Source organism: Myotis nattereri (genome assembly GCF_964212035.1).
Source record: "Myotis nattereri genome assembly, chromosome: 3".
Taxonomy (NCBI): Eukaryota; Metazoa; Chordata; class Mammalia; order Chiroptera; family Vespertilionidae; genus Myotis; species Myotis nattereri.
In genome coordinates this window covers 190,703,326-190,727,580 of record NC_138077.1, presented here as the reverse complement: position 1 = coordinate 190,727,580, position 24,255 = coordinate 190,703,326, and the positions used below count along the sequence as shown (strand labels likewise).

Genomic DNA, 24,255 nt, shown 5'->3' with positions numbered 1-24,255 from the left:
TTCAGTTACAGTTTACATTCAGTATTATTCAGTCTCAATGTGGCTTCTTCTGTAGATCATTGTTTGTAACTTCTGTTCAGCTAGTCTTCGGTTGATTGATCTATAACGTAGCTGTAAATCCAGCTTGGCACTGGGAGGAGGTGAGTGGAACTTCCACCTACTCCACAGCCAGCTTGGATCTTCCTCTATTATCTTAAGTTTTAAGCGTCAGGAATATTATAGATGGTTTGGACAGACCTTTTAACCCTGAACATGTGATTTAAAAAAAAATATTTTTATTGATTTCAGAGAGGAAGGAAGAGGGAGAGAGAGATAGAAACATCATTGATGAGAGAGAATCATTGATTAGCTGCCTCCTGCACACCCCCCACTGGGGATTGAGCCCGAAACCCGGGCATGTGCCCTTGACCGGAATCAAACCTGGGACCCTTCAGTCCGCAGGCTGACGCTCTATCCACTGAGCCAAAGCGGCTAGGGCTGAACATATGATTCTTTATTGTTGAAGGGATTGATATATCAGCAAGGAATTAAACTATGTAACTTCTAAGGTGACTCTAATTCCTAAGGTCTGTCATCTATAGTAGGAAGAGAGAATTGTTCCTTGAAAAGCAGGAAAGGATTCAAGGCTGAGAAGAAGGATGTGAATGGGAGACTATTGAATGGCTGTAAACTTAGAAGGAAGTCAGTAGATGTGCAGTTCACCTGAAGTAGAAAGAGCCTGGCATTGTTTGGAATGCTACTGTGTAGCTTTTATTTTTTTTTTATTTTTTTATTTTTTAAAATATATTTTATTGATTTTTTACAGTAAGGAAGGGAGAGAGATAGAGAGTTAGAAACATCGATGAGAGAGAAACATCGATCAGCTGCCTCCTGCACATCTCCTACTGGGGATATGTCCGCAACCCAGGTACATGCCCTTGACTGGAATCGAACCTGGGACCTTTCAGTCCGAAGGCCGACGCTCTATCCACTGAGCCAAACCAGTTTCGGCTGGAATGCTACTGTGTAGCTTTTAATAGGGAACCAGGACGAAGGGAACGCTTGGGCAGAGGAGAGAACACCTAACTGAAGTTGGTGTGAATTACTAAAGAATCAGATTTGTCTAATTCTGCCACTTTCTTCTGACATGTTCTCTGACTTAAAGAAGAAATGGAACTGTTAAGCAATGGTGATAATTCAGGTTTGGAGATTGTCATGTGAACTGGGTAGTAGAAGGTTAGGAGGTGGGAGTTGCTGGGGTAGTAATGATGGCAGCTTTGAATTGCTTGACCATATTGTCTAGCATAGACTTGGAGAATCTTAGATGGTCTTAGTACAGTGAGAATGGAGTATTGGAGGGTGAGAATGATTAGGAGGTATGAGAGATGGATAAAGATGACTGCTGAATAGTTGTGTGGAGAAGGAATGAGGCCCAGGATGTGGCATTGTGGTGGCTGGAAATGAATTGGGGACGAAGGTAGGGGAGCCAAGCAGGCTCAGATGCATTGTCAGCAAATATGTTGAAGTAATTTGGGGTTCCTGCCAGACGACACATGTGGAGACAATAAATGTGAACCGAGTTGTCAGGGAAGGTGAAGGCAAATATGCCATGTGGAGGGGGCGGGAAGCAGGGAATGGTTGATTGACAGTGAGGATGATTTGAACAAGATGCTATAGAGTATGGCATGGGCTTTGAATAAATAGAAGGAAGTGGGCGGATGGGTCTGTGTCCTGGAAGTGGCTCTGGGGAATTGGCAGTTGTGGGAGAAAGTGAGTTCTCCACAGGATCGGGCCTCTGTGGAGCAGTCATTGTCAAGCATTGATAGTTATGTTTCTGTCAAAGCCGTGGACAAAATCGAGAACAGAGAGTTTGCCTACAAAGAAATGCGGCCTCTGTAAGACTCAGGAGAAAGGAGGGAGGGCGGAGATGTGCAGTGGGGTGAACTGGACAGCTTTGGGAGTTTGGCTGGTTGGTAATGGCTGGAGAGGAAATGGGAGTGAAGGAAGTAGTCGGGGAGGAGAGCACTGATGGGGCAGAACCGCGTTTGAAGAGTGAGATTTCACCACTGCAGTTTGAATGTCCCAAATGCCAAGGCCACTCCACTCTCCCTGTTGGTAGTTTTCATAGCTTTGGCTGTTTGGAGCTTTCTGTAGGGGAAGCAGGAATCCCTCTGCTCTCCAGAGAATTATGATGCGAAGGAGACTTTGCCATGACATGCTTTTTGAGGCCCGTGATTCTGTTTAATCTGTACAGTAACAACATGATCAGGACAGAAGAGAAAGTTCAGACAGGCCAAACCTTCCCAACAAAAAGACAGTTTCATTGTCTGTGGAATTGTCTCCATGGTCCTTGAGGAATCGGGGTGTGGGAATTTGTTCCTCGGGTAAGTGCTAAGCCAGTGTCTCTGTGTTTCCTTTACAGATGAACGGGATCGCGTTCAGAAGAAAACATTCACCAAGTGGGTCAACAAGCACCTGATGAAGGTAGGAGGCCGCCCTAGCACCTCTGGCTGCTTTTAATCTGGATCTGTCAGCCCCTTCTCAGAGAGTTCAGATTGCTTGCCCTGGGCTCAAGTTGCTGGAGATACATGTGACTTTATTTATTTATTTATTTTAAGATGAACATAGGCATAACAGTATGGAAACTTTCACTGATCAGTTTTTTGGCGAGGACAGTAATATATGACATTACCTCAGAAGGCTGAGGTTGAGGATATTGTGGGGTGATTCCGGGATTCAAAGAACACTTCAAATTATTTTATAAGCCCCTGTTTACGTTTTTATTTTTATTTTTATTTTTAAGTCTAATTACTATGTAAGGAGGGGGCAGTGGATTTTGTGTTCTTTCTCTCTGCACAAATCTTAAATGTTAAGAATATATATCTATATCTATATCTATATCTATATCTATATCTATATCTATATCTATATCTATATATATAACCACCATGCAGTTTAAAATACAGAACACCCCAGAATGGCAAGGGTTGGGGGCAGATTTTATTAATTATTTTTAAACAGAGAAACCAAGGTAGAGACCTGTTAGGATGCACATAAGGATAAACAGTATGACTAATGTGGCAGTCAAGGTTTGAAAACTGTTTTTTTTAAAAAATATATTTCTTTATTGATTTCAGAGGGGAAGGGAGAAGGAGCGAGAGATAGAAACATCAATGATGAGAGAGACTCATTGATTGGCTGCCTCCTGCACATTCCCTACTGGGGATCGAGCCCACAACCCAGGCATGTGCCCTTGGCCGGAATAGAACCTGGGACCCTTTAGTCCGCAGACTGACGCTCTATCCACTGAGCCAAGCCAGCCAGGGCTGAAAACTGTTTTTGCGTTGTAATCACTACTACTTTGGGAAAGGTCACAGTGACCTCCTAATTGCCATACCCAGTAGCCTGGTTTTGTCTTCCTCTTATTGATTTCTCTGCAGCATTTTGATACTGTGGACTGACTTGCTAGTCCTTAAAGCTTCCTCTCACGTTGGCTACTAAGACACTGCTTTTTACCGAATTACCTCTTCCCTCTGTGCATGCCCTTTCCCTGGCTTACCTCTTCCCTCTGTGCATGCCCTTTCCCTGGCTTACCTCTTCCCTCTGTGCATGCCCTTTCCCTGCCTCTCACTGGCTGTTCTTCCTCTGTCTGACTCCGTGTTGATGTTCCCCAGGGTCCTGACCTTGGCCATTTCCTTGTTTTGGTCTCTGTTTTCTGATTGACAGTCTCATTTGGTTGCATGGAATGCAAGGAAGCACAAGTAGAAAAGGATGCAGGGCGATCTCACAGAATCTGATGTCTAAATGCACCTGGGCTTTATGAAAACTAAACATATCGGACAGCTACTCTCCCTTTCTCCTTCCATGAGGCCTTGCAATCTCTCATTTTAATTATTTTCTGTATGTCCCCTACATTTATTTCTTTGTATTTCTCCCATTACTTGTGTTCCTCAAGGGTGATGCAAACGCCTGCAACTACATGATTCTCAGGACACAGCAGGAACACCTGATTGGCAGGGGTTTCCTTTTCCTCCGTGGGTCAGGTCCCATCTATAGTTCAGTAAACTAGGGGAGATGATTACATAAGTCAAACATGGCTCCTTAGGGCCACTTGTTTAATGGCATGCAGGTGAGGGTGATTTTCAAGCTGCAAGATATGGATTAGGAAGAGATGATTGATAGAGCCCTTTCCTGAATTCTTTCCTAAACCAAGGACCTGCATATTTCAGTGTACTTGACATGTTCATCTGGACATTCCCCAGTCCTACCCACATATCCCAAATTTCTGAATAGTTTTACTCATATACCTAGCTGTCCAAGTTTGGAACCTAGAAGCATGCTATATTCTATCTTGCCAATCGTCTCCCCTCTCACCAGCTCCAGTCAATCATGTCCAACTCAGAAAGAGTTGCAGACTTCTCTTCTCCATCCTTATTAACCTCAGCTCTAGTCCAGGCTTCTTCATCTCTTGCCTTAACCACTATTAGTTTCCTAATAAAGTTTTCTATAATAATGGTTATGAAAATAGTAGTAGTGGTTTATTGAGTGTTTACTGTAAATCAAACATTCTGTACTAAGTCTTTTACGTGGATTATTATCTCATTTAATCCTCCAGTGACCTTTAAAAATTTTTTTTCAGTTACATCGACATTCAATATTATATTAGTTTTAATCCTTTAGTGACCTTGTGCTATAGATTCTATTAATACTCCCATTTTATCAATAAAGACAGTGACATTTAGAGAGGTTAAGTAGCCTGTATAAGGTCACACCACTAGAAGGAGGCAGAACTGAAATTTTAGAACTTGGGCCCTTGTAGTACTGGCACTGGCTTCTTCCTACTTTTCCAGTTTCTAGCATCATATTTCTCTTGTACCTTAAGCTCTTGCCCAACTATGTGCCATGCTGTTTTATGACTCTGTATCTTTGCGCATGCTGCTCCCTCTGCGTGGAATACCTTCCCAACTCTGTTCTGCCTGGATAAAACCAGCTTAACACCTCCTTAATGTTTTCTTGACTCTCCCATATGGGATTGACTACTCTTTGTGCCCTTCCCTGTACTCCTTATGTACTCCTGTTACAGGGCCTGTAGCATTTGTCTTTCTGCTAGATTATACCTTGAAGGCAAATACTGTGTCTCATTTTTTCAGTGTGAAGACAAGAAGGAAGGGGAGGGAAATACTGATGTTCTGCTCTAATCCTTTCAGTGTGTGTACCAGTTGCCTCTTGTTTGATGACATGTAATTCTGTCATGATGCAGAGCCCTTTACAACTGGTTCCAATCTGCTGAGCTTCATTTCTAGGCATTCTCCCCTGTGTAGCCTGTGCCGTAGCCACGCGAGACAGCCCCCTGTTCCCTGAACACTGTGTACTTTCACCCCTCTTCGCTTATCCACTTTTCTCCCGCTAGAATGCATGTCCCAGCTTCCTCTGCCTGGCTTTTACCCACTTACCCTTCAAGGCTCAGGTCCATTACCACCTTGCTGAGACTCTGACCTTCATCCCTTGGACTAAATTAACTGCAGCTTCATTTCTATTTCATATCACTTTGAAGATGTCTTGTGTGTTCACACATTGATCTCCTCTGCTAGAGTGCTCATTGAGGGCTAGACTGTATTGTGCTACTTTCTCTACCAAGCACTGCACCAGAGACACAAGAAGTACCCAATAAAGATTTGTTGCCTTGAATAAATAATATTTTGGAAGTTTTATAGCTTACATGGCACAATCTTCTCTGACTTGATCCTTGTAATAAGCCTGAAAAAGGTAAAAGTATTTTCTTCTTTCAATTTTCACAACTAAGGAAAGTGAAAATTAGAAGGATGAAGTGACTTCCCAAGATTATACAGCTAGTGACCGGATGGAGCTAAAGATCACTCATGAGTCTTCTGACCAAAATTACTTCTTCTTTTCACTGAATATGCTCCCAACTTGCCCTGTGTTCGTACCTCATCTTTGACACCGGGAAGAACTGAATTTATCCTGCCTCAAGCTTATCCCCCTAAACTCTGTAGTTGACTGCAAATGCTCTGTTCCCTGCTGTTCATCTGTAGCCCATGTTGCCTGTTGGACCTCTCCTTTGCCTCAGTGCTGTGTGATGACAGGAGGCCCAGGGAGAGAGAAGCAAGACAAACACATCATAGCATTGTTAGAAATTGGAGACCAGCCAGAGCTTCACTTAAATCTTTGGCTGTCTGTCATCTCTTCTCAGACTTCCACCCTTCGGTTCCAACAGCATTTTCTCATTTTAGGATATTTCAGAGAGAGATTCGCTGCTAATCAGAATCATTGCTCCCTTGCTGGAGTTCTTTGCACTTCAGGCTGAGAATTAGGGATTGAGATTTGTTTTTTATAACTCAAGCATTCTTTGCTTTGTTCCCCAAGTACACCCAGGTGAATATTGCCATTGGCAAGCATGTTGGGGTCCTGCCCCAGCAGGTCCAGGGGTTCCCAAAGGTGTTGACGGAGTTGGCGAAGAAGGAAGGACATGGAGACAGCGTTTAGTTGATCAGCACAGCCAGGTCCTCTAGCCAGGTTCCCTAGCCAGGTTCCCTAGCCAGGTTCTCCAGCCAGGTTCTCCAGCCAGGTTCTCCTTTTATTCTCCTGTTACATCTATATTTATACCAGTTGATTTTAATCCTATCCATTCTATTCCAAAGGTTAGGGCATTTGTTATCTCCATTCCAAGTGACTACTCTATTGTTCTGTTAAGCTACAAGGAAGTAACTGAAGGAGATTATCGTAAGTAAAGATTATGTAGCTAAAGTGTGATTAACTACCTGCCTGGCACTTAGTTAAGGGGTTTTACTGATTTATTCCCTTCCTTAGTCCTGTTAATCCCTAACTCCAGGGAAAAATCCCCACCTGGGGAAACAACCTTTCTTGGAGAGGTGACCTTGATTAAAACACATAGCGCTAAGAAGGGGAGCAAACATATTAAGAACAGTATGTCATATACACCAGGTCCCTTGAAACATGCTGTGCAGATGTTTCTTCCCTGCAGCGACTGTGTCAAGCAGCAAGGATGGACTGGCTTCCGGCATAAGCAGGCTGGTATAAGAACAAAACAACCCAGCCTCTCAAGTTCTAGATTTAGCCAACCTGAGATCTTTTGGATTCCCAAATACTCTTTTGTTCTGGAATAAGCAAATTAATTTTATCTTTATACATGAGAACACTATCAGTCCAATCTTAACAGAGATTTACTAAGTATGTAAGCATCTGAAATATAGCAATAACCTCATTTAGAGAACCAGCAAAAAGAAAAATCTAGAGTTTAAGGTTGTATTTAAATTACCTTTGCCATATACCTAGGTCCTGGTAGCTGATAAAGTATATCCCCACAAAGAAAACTTCAAGAAAGGGCGAGAGGATGCGACGGAACTGAGAGCATGAGCTCCTAAGATGGAGGAGAAATGCTTTCTGTGGTAGTTTCTGTTGACTTTAGGGAAAGGCCAGTATTTAATCTAGCAGATGGAATAGTTTGTTCCATTCTTATTCATGTATGCAATCTGGAAGCCACTGGCCTTCCTGGAATTTTAGTTAAGATTCCAGGTAAACCAGCAGAAGTTTTGAACTCTACGTTTTTACTGTTTTCAGTTTTTCTCTGAGGCTAATTGCACACAGGGTAGTAGCAGCCACTCTCTCCTGCACAGCCTCGGCTGTAGCCACCTGAGACAGCTCACTGCTCCCTAAACACAGTGTGTACTTTCACACCTCTTTTCTTATTTGTATCTGTGGGAAAGGCCGGAAGGAGACGAGCAAAGAGTTTAAGAGATTGACAAAGTAGTGTTGGTTAGACACTGAGGGAAGGGATGTTGCTTTTGTTACCCAAGTGTGACCATATGGTGGTGGTTTGTGGCTATCTCTGCCTGGACCTGAGTTTTCAGATCTTGATTTCACTCTAAGTGCATCTAACTCCCCACTAACGGTTTTCGGCCTGCATCTGGGCTTGGTGTCTCAGTTCCCTGTAACCAAGTGCCTGCCTGTTAAGGAAAACTACCCATTGTGAATTTTCAGTCATCCTCAGGGGATCTTGGTCAGTCTTAATCAGACTTTGTTGGTACCACTGTTAGACTTCTTAAAACTTAAGGAACTCTCAAAACAGAGTGAGGGTAGAATTCTTATCTGCAAAGAGCCTTATACTTCGTTCTCTCTCACTCTACTTACTCCCACAGGGATTCCAGCCTCCCTTTGTACCCCCTGCATTTGAACACTGTTCTTTCCCGAGTGAAAAGTATGAGTCAACTGTAATCTGTTTTTTAGCATTAGGCTTTTCCTTGAGGATAAATTTGGCTACTGAATCAATAAGGAATTTCCCTCTTATAGTTTAGAAATATGTAAATTCAGAAAGCCGTTAGTTACCAGGCTCACTTTCACTTTTCCTGTATCCTTTAATAAGTGTAGATGAGCATTAATAACACACTGTCCTCTTTAAAACTTTCTCCTCTGAAAGAAAAAATAAATAAAAATAAAACTTTCTCCTCTGACCTATTTTTTTTGTTCTTCAACATAGTTTGGATCAAGAAAGTTGAGCTACTTGTGTTTTCTTCTAACAGTCTTAGAGCAAGCATGTCAAACTCAAAGGCTAACACGGGCCAAATAAACAAGGTTTACGTTTTTTGGGCCGCAAAAAACACACACAAAAGCTTCAATTTTCACAGAAACGTAGGTTTATTTCGATAGAGACATGCTGAATACAAAGGGCTGAAATAAACGAGTAATTGTTAACATATAAAATAATAGAACATTTTAATAAAAATTAATATTTTTTTCTTGAACATTAACTTACCAGACACCGAATAACTGCACAAATTAATAAGCATAATGCAAACCTATTTTTCTTATTCTCCGAAAGCAAAATATTTCCTGTTGCGCACACCAAACAAGTCAGTCCAAGACTAATGACATGGCAATCAGCTGCTAAAATATTCACTGCTAGTGTTAGTGGAGAGAAATGGTGCGCCTGTGCATAAGGTGCGAGTAAGGGAAATGAATGCAACACTATTATAGTAATCCGTCATTAGGGAAGGTTTAGTTCGTTATTAATAATTATGTATAACAGGATATTGTAAAAATTAAGTTATAAATTTTTATTAAAACGTTTCTTACATACCGTTATATTGGCTGGGCCACAAAAATATTCGTGTGGGCTGCGAGTTTGACGTGCTTGGTCTTAGAGGAAAGCTTTTCTAGATCAGGTTTTCTGCAGATATCAAAGAATACTACATGATAATCCTTGGTTCTTTGGGGTGGGGGCAGTCCTTTTATCCTATATAATAAAAGCCTACTATGCAAATTGTCCCCTAGACCAGGAGTTCAATTAGTTCAACCGCTCACTATGATATGTGCGGACCACCAGGGGGCAGTGCAGAACATGGTGGGCGTCAGCGATATGGTGCTGGCATTGGGCGGTAGTAGAGGCGCTGCTGGCCCTGATGGGCCCTGATGAGAGTGGGACCACAGCGGGATGGTGGAGCAGGTGAATGAGTGGTGCCAGGCCAAGGCAGGTGTGAGCGGCAGTGGGGGGAGGGCGTGGGGGGGCGCGGGGGTGGCCTGAGTGCCCCGATGATTTCCCTGCAGATGGCAACCAGTGGCCGCAGCAGGGGGCAGGGCTGCTGCCTGGCTCCCAGATGCTGAGGGAGCTGGGTGGGGGGCCCGGCCCAGATTGATCGACCCACAGATGGTGACCAGTGGCCGGCAGGCCCTGATTGCTTGATTGGGGCTGGGCTCTATGCTAGGATGGAGAACTGGGGGTGGGTGGTGGCATCTGGGTGCGGGCTGCGACCTCTTGCTGGCTACCTGGGGGTGGTGGTGAAGGGGACAGAGGTGTGGTGAGAATGCGGCGTGTCCGCTGAGTTCGCTGTCACTCCCCCTGCTACCCTCCCCCTGGATGCCAGGGCTTGTAATTTAATGTTACTAACATGTCATTTCTGCCCTTCAAGTCTCATGGGAGCCTTCTGAAGGGAAAGAGCACTGAACTCAGAGTCAGGAGACAGTGGTCTGACACTTCCCAGAGAAATTATATTAACTTCTCTGGACAACACTTTTCCCACCTGTAAACTGAGAGTGTTAGCGTTAAGTAATCTTTAAAGTCTCTTTGGGCTCAGATTCTGATACCAAGCACTTAAGTGCAATTTATTGCCTTTGCTAAAAAAGCAACCCAGAAATTGGGAGAAGCTGTTTCTCTTTTCTTAACTTCAAGCCAATCTTTAAAAAATTGGAGGGCAGAGCTTTCCTTGGCTTATTACTGCATGGCGGGAGGGAGAGAGGTTGAGGATTGACCTGGGTTAGGATGGACTTGGTCTCTCAAAATTTAGTCATTCATTAATTTTTCAAAATTGCTTTTTTGAGATTTAATTCACATATGCAATTCACCCATTTAATGCGAATGCCGCATCCATTTGCGGCTAGGGTTCAAGGTCTGGAGAAGGGGCTGACACACAAATGGATGATACACTAGACAAGAAATATAAATTTGGAAGGCATGGAGAGCCAGGCGGAAACTTTTCTAGTGGAGAGGCTCTCTGAAACCCCTGACCCATCAGCTTTAATTTACTTGAATATACATTTGTGCTTTAGGAATGCAAACAGGCATAGCAAAGGTAAAGTTTGGTAAACAGTAAAAGGATTATCAGTTTAGGGGATTGCCTTCAGCCATTTGGCCAGCAGCAGGGTAATATAATGCTGATTTTTCAGCCCTGCTGAATATCAAAGTCCATTAGCCTTCTAGCGGACTTCTTCCATTTATATGTTAACTACTGTTGTTCTTTGCCTCCAGCAGTTTAAAGTGTATAATTCATTGGCTTTTAGTGTATTATCAGAGTTGTACAACCATCATCACAATAAATTTTAGAACGTTTTTTATCATCCCAGAAAGAAGCACTGTATCCTGTAGTCATTACCCTTAACCCCTCTATATCCTCCCGCAACCCCAGGCAGCCATAATCTACTTTCTGAATATAGATTTGCCTATTTTAGATATACAATATGTGGTCTATTTCTTTGTTCCAGTGGCTTTTTTCACTTAGCATAATGTTTTAAAGTTTCATCCATGTTATAGCATTTATCAGTATTTATTGCTGAATAACATTCCATTGTATGAATGGACCACATTTAATTTACCCATTTATGAATTGATAGACATTTGGGTTATTTTTACTTTTTGGCTGTTATGAACAATGGATGCTGCTATGAACATTCATTCATGTTCAAGTTTTTTCTCTGGACATGTTTTCAGTTCCTTAGGTATACACCTGGGAGTGGAATTACTAGATCATATGGTAACCTGTGTTTAGCCTTTTGAGGAACTGTCAGCCTGTTTTCCGAACAGCTACACCATTTTACATTCCCACCAGCAGTATATATGAGGGTCCAGTTTCTCTATATCTACATCAAACAAACAGTTATTATCTGTTTTTTAAAAATATTTTTATTGATTTCAGAGAGGAAGGGAGAGAGAGAGAAAGATAGAAGCATCGATGATGAGAAAGAACCATTGATCGGCTGCCTCCTGAATGCCCCACACTGGGGACTGAACTTGCAACCTGGGCATGTGCCCTGACTGGGAATCGAACCATGAACTTCTGGTTCATAGGTTGACGCTCGACCACTTAGCTATGCTGGCTGGGCTGTTTTTTAAAAATTATTGTAGCCATCCTAGTGAGTGTGAAGTAGTATCTCACTGTAGTTTTGATTTTCATTTTTCTTATGGCTAATGATATTGAGCATCTTTTCATGAGTTTGTTTAATGATATTGAACATTTTTTCATGTGTTAGCCTTTCATGTATATTCTTTATAGGCAGTCACTAATTTTGACAGTGATTTTCACAGGGAGTACAAATAGTCAAGGACCTGGATAGTTGAAGTTTTCATTTCATCTTATTTGTTGACAGAATAGCATTATTGTTTGTTGGAGACATACATATTGATGATTCCTGAGCACTCTTGGCTTCATATGGCTGCCCCTAAAACTTCTGATGCTTAGTTCACTGGACTTTTTCTTAAGACATTTGTGGAAAACTTTAGAGTCAGCCTACTATTTGCAGAAGAGGTAAAAACTTTAGAATGGGACAGACCTAGACTTGATCGGCCTGGCCGTTTACTAGCCGTGTGACTTTGGGATGTTAATTGAGCCCTCCAAATCCCATCACTGCATTTGAAAAATTTCTGACATAGAAGAATGAGTAAATGTTAGCTAGTTCTTTATCTTCTCTTGGCAGAGCTGTGACCAATATGCTTCATAAACAGACTGTTGTCCTCTGTTCTTGAAAATTCTCCGGAAAGATAAACATCAGAACAGCTCACCCCACTCTCCTTTTCTATTTACCTCTATCTCTCTCTCTATTTGTTTTAATAGTTATTGTATTATTATAATCAGAGAAAGACTGAGAGATATAATAAGCTAGTTTTCCACTAAGTTTCTTACAAGGTTGTTGAATTTTGCTATTTACAGACATAAAACATAACTGGAATTTTGAGGCCTTGATGTGAAATTAACTCTACATTTCAAAGTGTCTCCTTTTTCTTTTCAGTACTCTGTAATATTTTGTGTGCTACTGATAACACGATCTCACTTGGTCCTCAACCCTACTATAATTCATTTAAATAATTATTCAATGCCCATTTCCAATTTTTATACCCTGTGTTCAAGTGTTATCTATCAAAAGTAAATCCCTCACTGTTGTCTCTTCTCTTCTTAATCCTTAATACCAAGTATTTAATATTTTCTGATTTATTATTGTAACCTATCATTCCTTTGTAATCTGATTTCCATTCCACCACTGTTTAGAAAAGTATTATCACAGAACACTCTTATTTATAGGAAAATTAAAAAAACCCTTCTTAGGCCTCATCCTTCTTGTTCTGCAGCATAAGATACTGGCGATCACCCTTCCTTGATTATACTTCTTTGGTGTTTTTGTCTATCTCTTTCACCCCTCCGCCCATCCTTGATTGCTTTCCCATCTCTGCCTTCTAATTTCGGCTATTCCCTCAGGCTCAGTCCTTAGCACTCTGCTCTTTTTTCTTGCCCCTAACCCAGAAAGCCCAACATTTCCCATGTCTCCAGCCTAGCACCTCTATGCATATGACTTCTGAACTTAAATTCTCAGCTGACCCAGATTGAATTCTGGTATTTCCAGCTGCTTCAAGAACCATTTCCATTTGCAGGTTCTTTGTTGCCATTTTAAAATCAGTGTATTTAAATCTCTATTTATTTTTTTTAAAATATATTTTATTGATTATTTTACAGAGAGGAAGGGGGAGGGATAGAGAGTTAGAAACATCGATGAGAGAGAAACATTGATCAGCTGCCTCCTGCACACCTCCTACAGGGGATGCACCCACAACCAAGGTACATGCCCTTGACCGGAATCGAACCTGGGACCCTTCAGTCCTCAGGCCGACGCTCTATCCACTGAGCCAAACTGGTTAGGGCTAAATTTTTATTGTTGAAAGTATTACATATGTCCCCTTTTTCCCCCATTGACCTCTCCCACCCCGCCCCTGCCCCTCACCCCAGGCCTTCACCACCCTATTGTCTGTGTATTTAAAATTGAATTTCTCAAATCCCCCTTTCCAACCATCATGACTGCTTGTTTCTGTTAGTGAGGCATTGTGGCTATTCAGTTGCAAAGTTTGATATCTTGGTCCCATTTGAGGGAGAGGTCTTGAAATCTTGGAGCCACTGGTGTGCTGGAACCAGCTTGAAAGGACTCACAAGAGGCAAATGTTACATTTTGTGAGTTTGTTGCTAAGCATAGCCATTATTAAAAGTTAAATTATATAAACTTACAGTTAAATACATTCTACTTAAAATAAAGGTAGTAAATACTCAAAGCTCATTACTTCATAATTATTTTACTACATGTTATTATTGTCTATGTTCTTGAGGTTAATTTTGTAAATTGTGTCTCTATGATGAAAATACCATATAATGGTGTGCTACTGTACTTTTCTTCCCAACATCACACTTAGTGATATATTAGCAGCTTGAAATTGGTCATGGTGGGAGTATTTACACCCTGGAAATCAACAAATGCTACAAGTCTGAACTGGATGTATTGGTTTGTTCATTGTCTAGATTTAAGTGATGGAAAAAAATGTAAATGTTGCAGATTAAACTAAAAAGTGTGTCATGCCTATAGCGAGTATATTGTAAATAGCACAGAAATTGAAGAAATGTTCTTTTAGTATTTGAAAGCTATTATGCAGTCATCATGAACCATTTCCTTCAATTGGGTAATCTGCCTGCCACCTTATTCCTTAACACACACATACAAACATGCTTACTTTGCATATTCCCACCTCTATACCTTGTCTTATATGGTTTCCCCATCTTCTTTCTATCAAAACATTTTGTAATTTTTCAAGTCCTTTCTCTTTCAGGAAGTCTTCCCAGAGATTTCCAGTGTTTATCTTTTCTGATTCCGTTTCTATTTTGAATGCTAGATATTACAATTGGGAAGGACTATAGTTCAGTTTTTGACACAGATGTAGAAATCTCACCTAGTCTCTGCTTGAAAAATTCCAGTGACTATAAATTTACTACTTCTGAAACTAATCCTTTTTAATGTTGTCTAGAAAATTATTTATTTCATGTTGAAAATGAATCTTCTTCCTTGTAATTTCTACTACTCTTCTGATTGTGTGACGTGAGCGTCACTCAGTGAAGTTATCACTAGACTTGGAATCAGAAGACCTGCCACTTGCCAAAACTATGTGGCCTTAACATCGGAGAGCCTCAGTTTCTCCTGTAGAATATGGGTCATAAATAAACCTCACAGGACAGTAATTTTGATTTAGTAAATAAAGGAGATTATGGCTGATTATAAAGCATATAGTTAATGGCAAAGCCTAAAATTTGAAAAGACCAAACAGGCCAGCTTTTCCACTTGTGATTTTGGGCAGGTTATTGACCTCTTTGTGCCTCATTTCCTCGTGCATAAAATAGGAATATTAATGAAACCTGCCTTACAGGGGCGAGGGAGAGATGAGATAACATGTGAAGAATTTTGCACAGTATTTGACTTTAACCATACATTTTTCCAAAGTGAGATTTGTTTTTCCATAGTTTCTGTTATAAAATTGAAATTGTTTTTCCCAGAAGGAAAATAATTCTCAAATTCACTGTTAGAAATATTTGGTAATAGGGGGTTACATTAGATGTGCACCCTATGAAGCACTGGTACCTAGCATTCTAGTTTTCTTTCCAGCACTCTCTAGAAGGCTCTTCTAACTCTGGCTGAACTCATCTGACCATCACTGGCATTGTATCACTTTTTTAAAAATCCTCACCCAAGGTTATTTTCCATTGATTTTTAGAGAGAGTAGAAGCGAGGGGGAGAGACATAGAGAGAGAAATATCGATGTGAGAGAGACACAATGATTGGTTGCCTCCTGCACATGCCCAGACCAGGGTTAAGGATTAAGCCTGCAACGGAGGCATGTGCCTTTTGACCAAAATCCAACTCGGGACCCTTTAGTCCATAGGCTGGTGATCTATCCACTGAGCTAAACTGGCTGGGCAGTACACATTTTGATCCATAATAATTCCTGAGGTGTTTCAGGATGATTAAGACTCCCTATCTCCTTGTCCAAACTTTTAGATTATTGTTCAGGCCCTGACCGGTTTGGCTCAGTGGAAAGACCGTCGACCTGTGGACTGAAGGGTCCCGGGTTCGATTCCGGTCAAGGGCATGTACCTTGGTTGCAGGCACATCCCCAGTGGGGGGTGTGCAGGAGGCAGCTGGTCGATGTTTCTCTCTCATCGATGTTTCTAACTCTCTATTCCTCTCCCTTCCTCTCTGTAAGAAATCAATAAAATATATTTTTTTTTAAAAAAGAATATTGTTCAGGGTTGGCTAGAGGGTGTAATAAATCTGGCTTCAAGTTTAAAAACACACTTCTGGTAAGTGTTCATGTGCTGTATTCCAACCTGAAAATTCCTGAATTTTATTATTATTTCCAGTTTCAAATCTTTAAATTTGTATTTACAGAGATTCTTGTGTAGATAATAAAATAGTTTAAGATCAAGTAAAAAGCAGTCTTGTTTTACTCTCATGCACAGGTCCGCAAGCACATCAATGATCTTTATGAAGATCTACGTGATGGCCATAACCTGATCTCTCTGCTGGAGGTCCTCTCAGGCATCAAACTGGTGAGCTACTCTTTCCTAATGAGTGACCTCACAGGCGTGGTCCATAAATTATGTATTGTTCCACCTTGCTGAGTGGTAGGGCAGTGGCCGTCACTGCTTGCTCTGTTATGTGGGAGGAAGAAGTAGGAGAGATTATTGGTGGACTTTATGTCTAACTCAGACTTACAGTTTACGTATGATGTGATTTTATCTTAATTCAAATTGATGTGTCAAATATTCTCACTTCTTGATAGGTCCAGGTATCGGTTATATTCATTTCATAACTGCTTATTTTCTCCTTCTTTGTTTTTTTTATCCATTTATAGACACTAGTAGTATTTTAGGAATTGGAGGTTCACATTTAAAGGTTTGGTTTTTTTTTAACAAGGTGTCGTTTTCTTCCTAGAGTTTTATTTCTAGTCTATATGGAGTCTTTCCTATTTGTTGTGAATTGTTTTACTTTCTGTATTCAGCTCAGGTTCTGAAGTTTACATTTAAAAGCCCAAGTGGTTTTTTGTTTGTTTGCTTCTTTTCGATTCACCTCCCTTCTATGATTCACTGAGTCTCACCCGTTTGGAGAAATGCTGAGGTTGATGTCTGAGCACAGCCCTGGATACAGTATATTTGGGCTCCTTGGACAATTAACTATGCCTGCCTCCTCCCAGAATGTTCAAACATTGCTTCTGGGAAACACCTACACATCTGAGGGCAAATCTCCTGGGAGCCTCTTGGCTTGTCAGATGATAGTTCTTATACTTGCTTCTTTTGCAGGATCAAAAAAACCTCACTTGGCGAGCCCATTGTTCAATAGATTTGAGCCAAATGGAAGCAGATGATCCTGTGCAGTTTCTGTTCTGTCTCTAGCATCGTAGATGACATCATTTTCATTTAGAACAGTCTAAGGTTGAATACTGGAAACATCTGTGAGGAAGGAGAACTGAGGAGAGGTGCACAGCTTGAGTAGTCTGGGAAGCTCAGCCCACCCACTGCCATTGGTGATTCTTAGTCATTGTTTGTTGTGTTTTAAGTACAGAATTTGGCACATTAGATTTTACTCCCTAAGTAATACTGAGCTTTTTCTAGGGTTGGGTTTGGCTTCCCTTGGGCCCTGTGTTTGGTTTTATTTTTAATCTTTATTGTTGAAAATATTACATTTTAAAAATCTTTATTATTGAAAGTATTACATCTTTCCATTAACCTCTTCCATCCTGCTCCTGTCTGTCCCCCTGCCCCCCAGGCCCTCACCACTCCATTGTCAGTGTCCACGGGTTATGCATATGTGCATCTAAGTTCATTGGCTGATCTCTTCCCACCCACCCTCCCCTGCCTTCCCTCTGAATGGCTCTGTGTTTTGGTTTCACATCTTTTTTGCCTTGCAGTAGAATTAATTTTATAATTTTTAATGGCCTTCAATTGACAGGTGCTCTTATCAACACAGCCAGCACAAGATGAATTCTGGCCCTTCTCTGGCCCTCATTTATAAATCTCATATATATTCAGAATTTCACCTTCACTGAGCTGGACTTTACTCTTCAGTGCTCACCAAGTTACATTTTCTGCAATTTGCCCAGCATATTTGATGAACTTGAGTGAACTTGTAGTGGAAAGTGACATTTTGGTGACATTGCTTTACAAAACAGGTTAAAACCACTTCAATGTAATTTTCCTAACCTTTGAAAACCTACAGGTGTTTATGGAGATATTCAGAGGATATCATCTTATCATTGAAAATAATCCAAATATCTCTTTCATGGTTATTCACATTGTTTCTTTCTCCCTTCATTGATTCATAAATCAGAGAGGGTGGGTGGCCATGGAGGATTGAAGATGTGTTTCAACATAAGACATGCTCAGTAAAGCCATCTGTTCTGGTCTTGCATCTTTTTGGATGTGGGATGGTATTTTCATCCGCTTTGTTTAATGTTGCATTCATTTCCTTTTCATTTTTGTGTTGTGCATTTTCTGTTACTCTGTTACGTTGTTGCCTTGGTTGGTGGCCAAAGGAGCCAGCAGGGCTGAAGACCCTCCGTCTGGTGAGCATGCCCTCCTGGCGCCATGCAAACAGCGAGGAGCAGGAGGAGGAAGATGATGATGATGTAGTAGGTCCTCCCGGCGATGCCAGCATCCCAGCTGGCACTGCAGGGCTATCAGAGAGTTTGAGGTTCTCCAGGTCTCCTGTCCCAAGTGTCTTCTTCACTGTCCACCTGGGAATCTGGGTCCCAAAGATCGTGGTTAAAGCTAATCGTGCCCTGGCACTGTTAGATGATCCTGAAGTGGGAATTATTTTGCTTATCTGAGAATGGTTGGCACAGAAAGAATAATGGTGTGGTGTCAGATTCCTTTGAGACCTGGAGCCCCATAGCTTTCTTGTGGCCTTGCTGTGTTGCCTGAGTCCAGATTGCAAAATTGTGGAAAGTTTAATTGATAGCATGGCAGTTAGTAGCTTATCCAGACTAACTGGTATCTCTCTCCACCTCTCTAGCCTCTGGGTTTTCACTACACACCATGTCATTTATTTTTAAAGTAGTCTGTTGTTTGCAAACCACTCACTGCATGGAGATACTCTGCCTTGGTCAATAATATCGCTAGTTGCTGCAGAGGACACAGATTTAACCTGCATGTTCTTAAGGTTATTTATTTTTAATAATTGTTTTTAATCCTCACCAAAGGATATGTTTATCGATTTTGTGAGAGAGATAGAGAGAGAGAAAGAGAGAGAGATTGATCTGTTGCCTCCTGTACGTGCCCCAACCGGGGATCGAACCTGCAGCCTAGGTATATGCACTGACCAGTAATTTAACCTGCTACCTTTTGGTTTACGGAACAGTGCTCCAACCAACTGAGCCACCCAGCCAGGGCAAGGTTATTTATTTTTGGTGGGGAGTACATAGGAGTAAAGATTAGGATGTGTGGAGGGGGCATTTCCTGCTTGTAGGCCATAAATTATAGCTCATAATCTTTCTCAAGAAATAGGGATGAGGCAATATTTCCATTCCCTGTCCTCTTAAAGTCATCTTTTCACTTCACTGATCTCCCTTCCCATTGCCTTAGAATCTTCAGTTTCACAGGCGCTGTCATTCTTTAAACCATATTTACAATAACTTAGCTGAAATGACTGAGGAGAGGTACTTGCTAAAAAGATTTTTCCTAAACCTTTGATTTCAGAAGTTGCCCAGAGAAGCATCAACATCCTTATAGAATATCATAGTTTGGGAATGTTGCTTCGAAGTGTTGGGGGTGCCCAGGGAGATGTCTCCACCCTTATCTTTCCACCTGTTGGGTCATTTTTTGCTCACTTCAACTTGGGATACTGTTTCCTCTGCAGGTGCCCACAACAGAGCTACTTTATATTTTATCAGCCTTTAATTAGTCCCAATTTGACATTTACAAATGAACTGGATATAATCTAGTGAGATTGATATTTTAGTCCCAGTGTTAGGAAGATAAAAGCAACATTGGAAAGTAAGCAGGAGAAAACATTCCAGAAGTAGATAGCCATCCTGCATGTACTTGTTGGGCAAATAGACCTCATGTCCTTTTGAGTGGGTGGTAGTGGAGCTGTGGCTAGGATACCAGAAGCACCGGTGGAGATGGGCTCCTCTGCTGGGCCGTGTGACATCCAGGACTCAGTGACTGGCTGGCAAAAAATACCTTTCTTTGGTTCTCATGTTGAACTTCCCTACATCACCAAGGTTTTGTTAACTCTGGGTATTTCTTACTGGAGTAAAGGGTAACTTTTCTGCATGGACACCCATCTTCCTGGAAAATAGGTTTCTTCCTGATTTTTGCCTCTCATTTTGGATTTTTTAAAATGTATTTACTGAGCATATGTAACTCCTCATTCCTTCATTTAAAATTATCTACCTTTGGCATCTTTTGTTAGGTTTACAATAAGGTTTGCTCTGTCCATTACTGTGCAATATGCAATTAAGACTTTCCACTCTGCCTTTACAATAGCATTTAACCGTGATTTTAGGAGCCAAAGAGCCGAAGTCTTTGTCCCGATCAGTCTCACCTCCAAAATCAGGTTCTGCCATGTAGGACTGCAGAAGAACCTGCAGAGAAGCTGCAGCATTGGTTCAGCATTAGTAGTCAAACCGTGCCATGTGTTCACGGGAATTACAGTGGTAAATAAAGCCTTTTGGAGGCCTAACAGCATGGTGACCCAGACATGTCCTGCCATTGAAGGTGCTGTATGTAATGCTCCCACGCCTGGCTTCCACCGTGAGGAATTCTTTGTCTTTGAAATGGAAGTGGAAAGTGGTCTTCATGGATAAATTGGTGTAGCTGAAGTTAACACCCCCTTTTTTGTTTGCAGCCCCGAGAGAAGGGCAGGATGCGTTTTCATAGGCTGCAGAATGTGCAGATTGCCCTGGACTTCCTAAAGCGGCGACAGGTAAGAGTATCGCGTGGTTCCTCATTCAGCCAGGGAATGTTGGTATGAAGTTCCTATTTAGGGAATTTCTCCAAACCCCTAGTAAGCCCTCAGAAATTGCTAAATCGGACTGACCCAGTTCTGTCGTACTCGCTTGTGAGCAGTTGTATTTTGGTTGGACAAATCATTTGGTAGTCCTTACAGAGAGCTGTGGCCTTCCTGAGCGGGAGAGTGTTCACCGAGAAGAGTTAGATGCTAGATGGAGATCAAAGGGAAGATGAAAGGTAAACCAGCAAAGAAGATAGTAAAAAGGTATAGCACCCAGGAAAAGGGAAAACCAGAGCGCCACATTATCATGAAAATTAGATGAGGTGGGGTGTCATGAAGGTCTGAGGAAGAGGTCTTGGCTGGTAGACATTGATGACTTAAGAGAACAGTTTTGTTTTGTTTTTTATTTTTTTTTTTATATATATATTTTATTGATTTTTTTACAGAGAAGAAGGGAGAGGGACAGAGAGTTAGAAACATCGATGAGAGAGATCGATCAGCTGCCTCCTGCACGCCCCCTACTGGGGATGTGCCCGCAACCAAGGTACATGCCCTTGACCGGAATCGAACCTGGGACCCTTCAGTCCGCAGGCCGATGCTCTATCCACTGAGCCAAACGGTTTGGCTGTTTTGTTTTTTAAATATATTTTATTGATTTTTTACAGAGAGGAAAAGAGAGGGATAGAGCGTTAGAAACATCGATGAGAGAGAAACATTGATCAGCTGCCTCCTGCACACCTCCTACTGGGGATGTGCCCGCAACCAAGGTACATGCCCTTGACCGGAATCGAACCTGGGACCTTTCAGTCCGCAGGCCTACGCTCTATCCACTGAGCCAAACTGGTTAGGGCGAGAACAGTTTTAATAGAGCAGAAAAGTGTTTAGAGTATATTGGACCTGGATACAGGAAGGGAAAGAAGGTTATCACTTTCTAGGTAAGGAAGGAAGACAGCAACGTATTTTTAGACATAGGAGAAGACAGTGAAGAGAGAAAGACTGAAAGTGAGTGAGGAGAATGAAGAGCCATGGAATGCTAGACTTACGATTTTCCATTTATAGCGAAGGAAACGGAGACAGGTGAAATGACCTGCTCCAAATCACAGAACAAGTTAGAGCAATTTCAGGACTTTAACCCAGATCTCCTAATGTGTAGTTTAATGCTCTTTCCTCTATCCATGCTGTTTTCTACACACCATCTTTCTTCCCATTGTATCCTTAATTGATGGAACTAAGTCCAGGGGGTGAGGGGTGAGATCCAGCGCATAGCCGGTGTGGTTCTCTTTGAGAAAGAAAAGAAAAATGCCTCTCTTCTGAGGTACAGGGAGAAGGAAGGATGACTGGATAAAGATACTGTACAGAGGTAGTTTGTGGTGGAGAGGAAGATGGATGAGGGAGTCAGAGTTCATCTGCTTAGGGAGAGCTGTATGGAAAAGATTTGGGATAACTACAGTTGCTAGGCAACATCAGGGGACAATAAAACATTAAATGGTATGCATATTTTTAAAATTAATTTTTTGTCACTCTTATCAGCAATTCTCATTAACTTGGGAAATTTTCTTTCTGTTTATTCCCATAGCAGTTTGCTTCTTATATAACTAGAGGCCCAGTGCATGAAAATCGTGTAGGAGTAGGGGTTGGGAGGGGTCCCTCAGCCCTGCCTGCACCCTCTCCAATCCGGAATCCCTCTCCCAATCCAGAACCACTGGCTCCTAATCGCTCACCTGCCTGCCTAATCACCCCCAACTGCTCCCCTGTCGGCCTGATCCCCCTAATTGCCTAACTGCTCTCCCTTGCTGGCCTGATCCCCCTAACTGCTCTCCCTTCCTGGCCTGATCCCCCTAACTGCCTAACTGCTCTCTCCTCCTGGCCTCATCCCCCTAACTGCTCTCCCCTGCCGGCTGATCCCCTAACTGCCTAACTGCTCTCCCCTCCTGGCCTCATCTCCCTAACTGCCTAACTACCACCTTCTCCCTTCTCCCACAGCACCAGCCTTCTCACCTTCTCCCTTCTCCCACAGCACCGGCCTTCTCACCTTCTCCCTTCTCCCACAGCACCAGCCTTCTCACCTTCTCCCTTCTCCCACAGCACCAGCCTTCTCACCTTCTCCCTTCTCCCGCAGCACCAGCCTTCGCACCTTCTCCCTTCTCCCACAGCACCAGCCTTCTCACCTTCTCCCTTCTCCCACAGCACCAGCCTTCGCACCTTCTCCCTTCTCCCGCAGCGCCGGCCTTCTCCCTTCTGCCTTCTCCTGAGGGCCTTCTCCCATGGCCTCTGCAAAAGGGACTGCGGTGCTGGACCCGCCCTCACAGTCACTGCGGCTGCCGGCCCTCGGCCATTGCAGCCACTGTGGCTTTGTCTGGGAGGACATCTGGAAGGACATCCGGAAGATGTCCAGTCTAATTAGCATATTACCCTTTTGTTAGTATAGATACTACTTTATTGTTGTTTCTCTGTTTATTCTAATGCACTGTAGGCCTTGTGAGGACAAGGAAACATGAATTTTACTTACCATTTTTATCTTCATCACTTGTCATAAAAATGGTCCATAATTGGCACTTCATAAATATTTGCTGAAATAAATTGATAACTGAAAAGCAGTAGGAGAATTGGAGGCTAAAGTGTTCAAGGTACTAGAGAAAGCAGCATTGAAATGTCTGTGTCTAGAGTTAGAGGAAACCAGAGGGGGCTTTAATGAACAAGATAAATGGAGAGGAATTGATGTGACCCAGCAGTTCGACTCCCATTTAGAAGTCTAAATAAGGACCAAGCGTGATTTGGTTACTTTGGTGGAATGAGAATGTGGGCAGGCAGGAACAGTGGATGGCGGAGAGTGTGGGCAGAGAGAACTCTAGAACAGTTCCTTGTGATGGTGGTGCACACGTCGTAGCTGTGCAGTGTCCGATGCAGAGGAAAATGAAAGTCATTAGAATTGAGGAGGCAGATAGGGTGATATTTGGTCACTGAGATAAGTGCTAAAATCCCCAGGAAAGATGGGAGGAAGACGGTGGGAAAGAGGAATAGGAGCTAGGTGCTGCAGTCGTCAAGGGAAGAGTTAGCAGAGATGGGCACATGGTTTGGCCCAGGGGGATGGACTTCAGAATAAAAAGGAAAAGTGATGGAGGTGGGACTGAAGAAGGTGGATGCAGCTAATACTGACCGACCAACTGTGGGTTGTCATGGCGATTGGTTAAAAAACTGCATTCTCAGATGGGAAGGGCAGCTTCTTCCACCCCCAGAGGGTGACTGAGATTCAGAAAAGGGAAAGACCTTGCCCAGGTGTCTCAGTCATCCAGGCTGCTCGAGCAAAAACACCACAGACGGGGTGACTTACAAACAATAGAAGTTTATTTCTCACAGTTCCGGAGGCTGGGAAGTGTAAGATCAAGGCAGATTCGGTGTCTGGTGCGGTCCAGTTCAGAGACAGCTGTTTTTTAGTTGTGTCCTAACATCATGGAAGGGGCAAGAGGGCTCGTTGGGGGGCTCTTATGTAAGGACACTAATCCCATTCCTGAGAGTCCCACCCTCACAACTTGATCACCCCAAATGCCCCAATTCCAAATACCATCAGATTGGGAATTAGGGTTTAACATCTGCATTTTGGATGGCACATGCATTCATTCTATAGTACTGGCCACTGTGAGTGCAAGGGAAGATTGAGGCTTCTGCTTAAAGTTACTGGGGTTCATTGGAGCCACACAGGTTTCAGTTCAATTG

General features: G+C 42.4%; 1 protein-coding gene across 1 annotated transcript in view; it reads left to right on the top strand.

The window, feature by feature from the left end:
* Nucleotides 1–24,255, top strand: part of MACF1 (microtubule actin crosslinking factor 1) — a 340,411-nt gene that overhangs the window by 126,233 nt on the left and 189,923 nt on the right. The window contains exons 4-6 of the mRNA XM_081085882.1: nucleotides 2,402–2,463; nucleotides 16,050–16,139; nucleotides 20,437–20,514. Coding sequence (XP_080942008.1) covers nucleotides 2,402–2,463; nucleotides 16,050–16,139; nucleotides 20,437–20,514 — 230 coding nt within the window. The remainder of the gene's footprint in view (nucleotides 1–2,401; nucleotides 2,464–16,049; nucleotides 16,140–20,436; nucleotides 20,515–24,255) is intronic.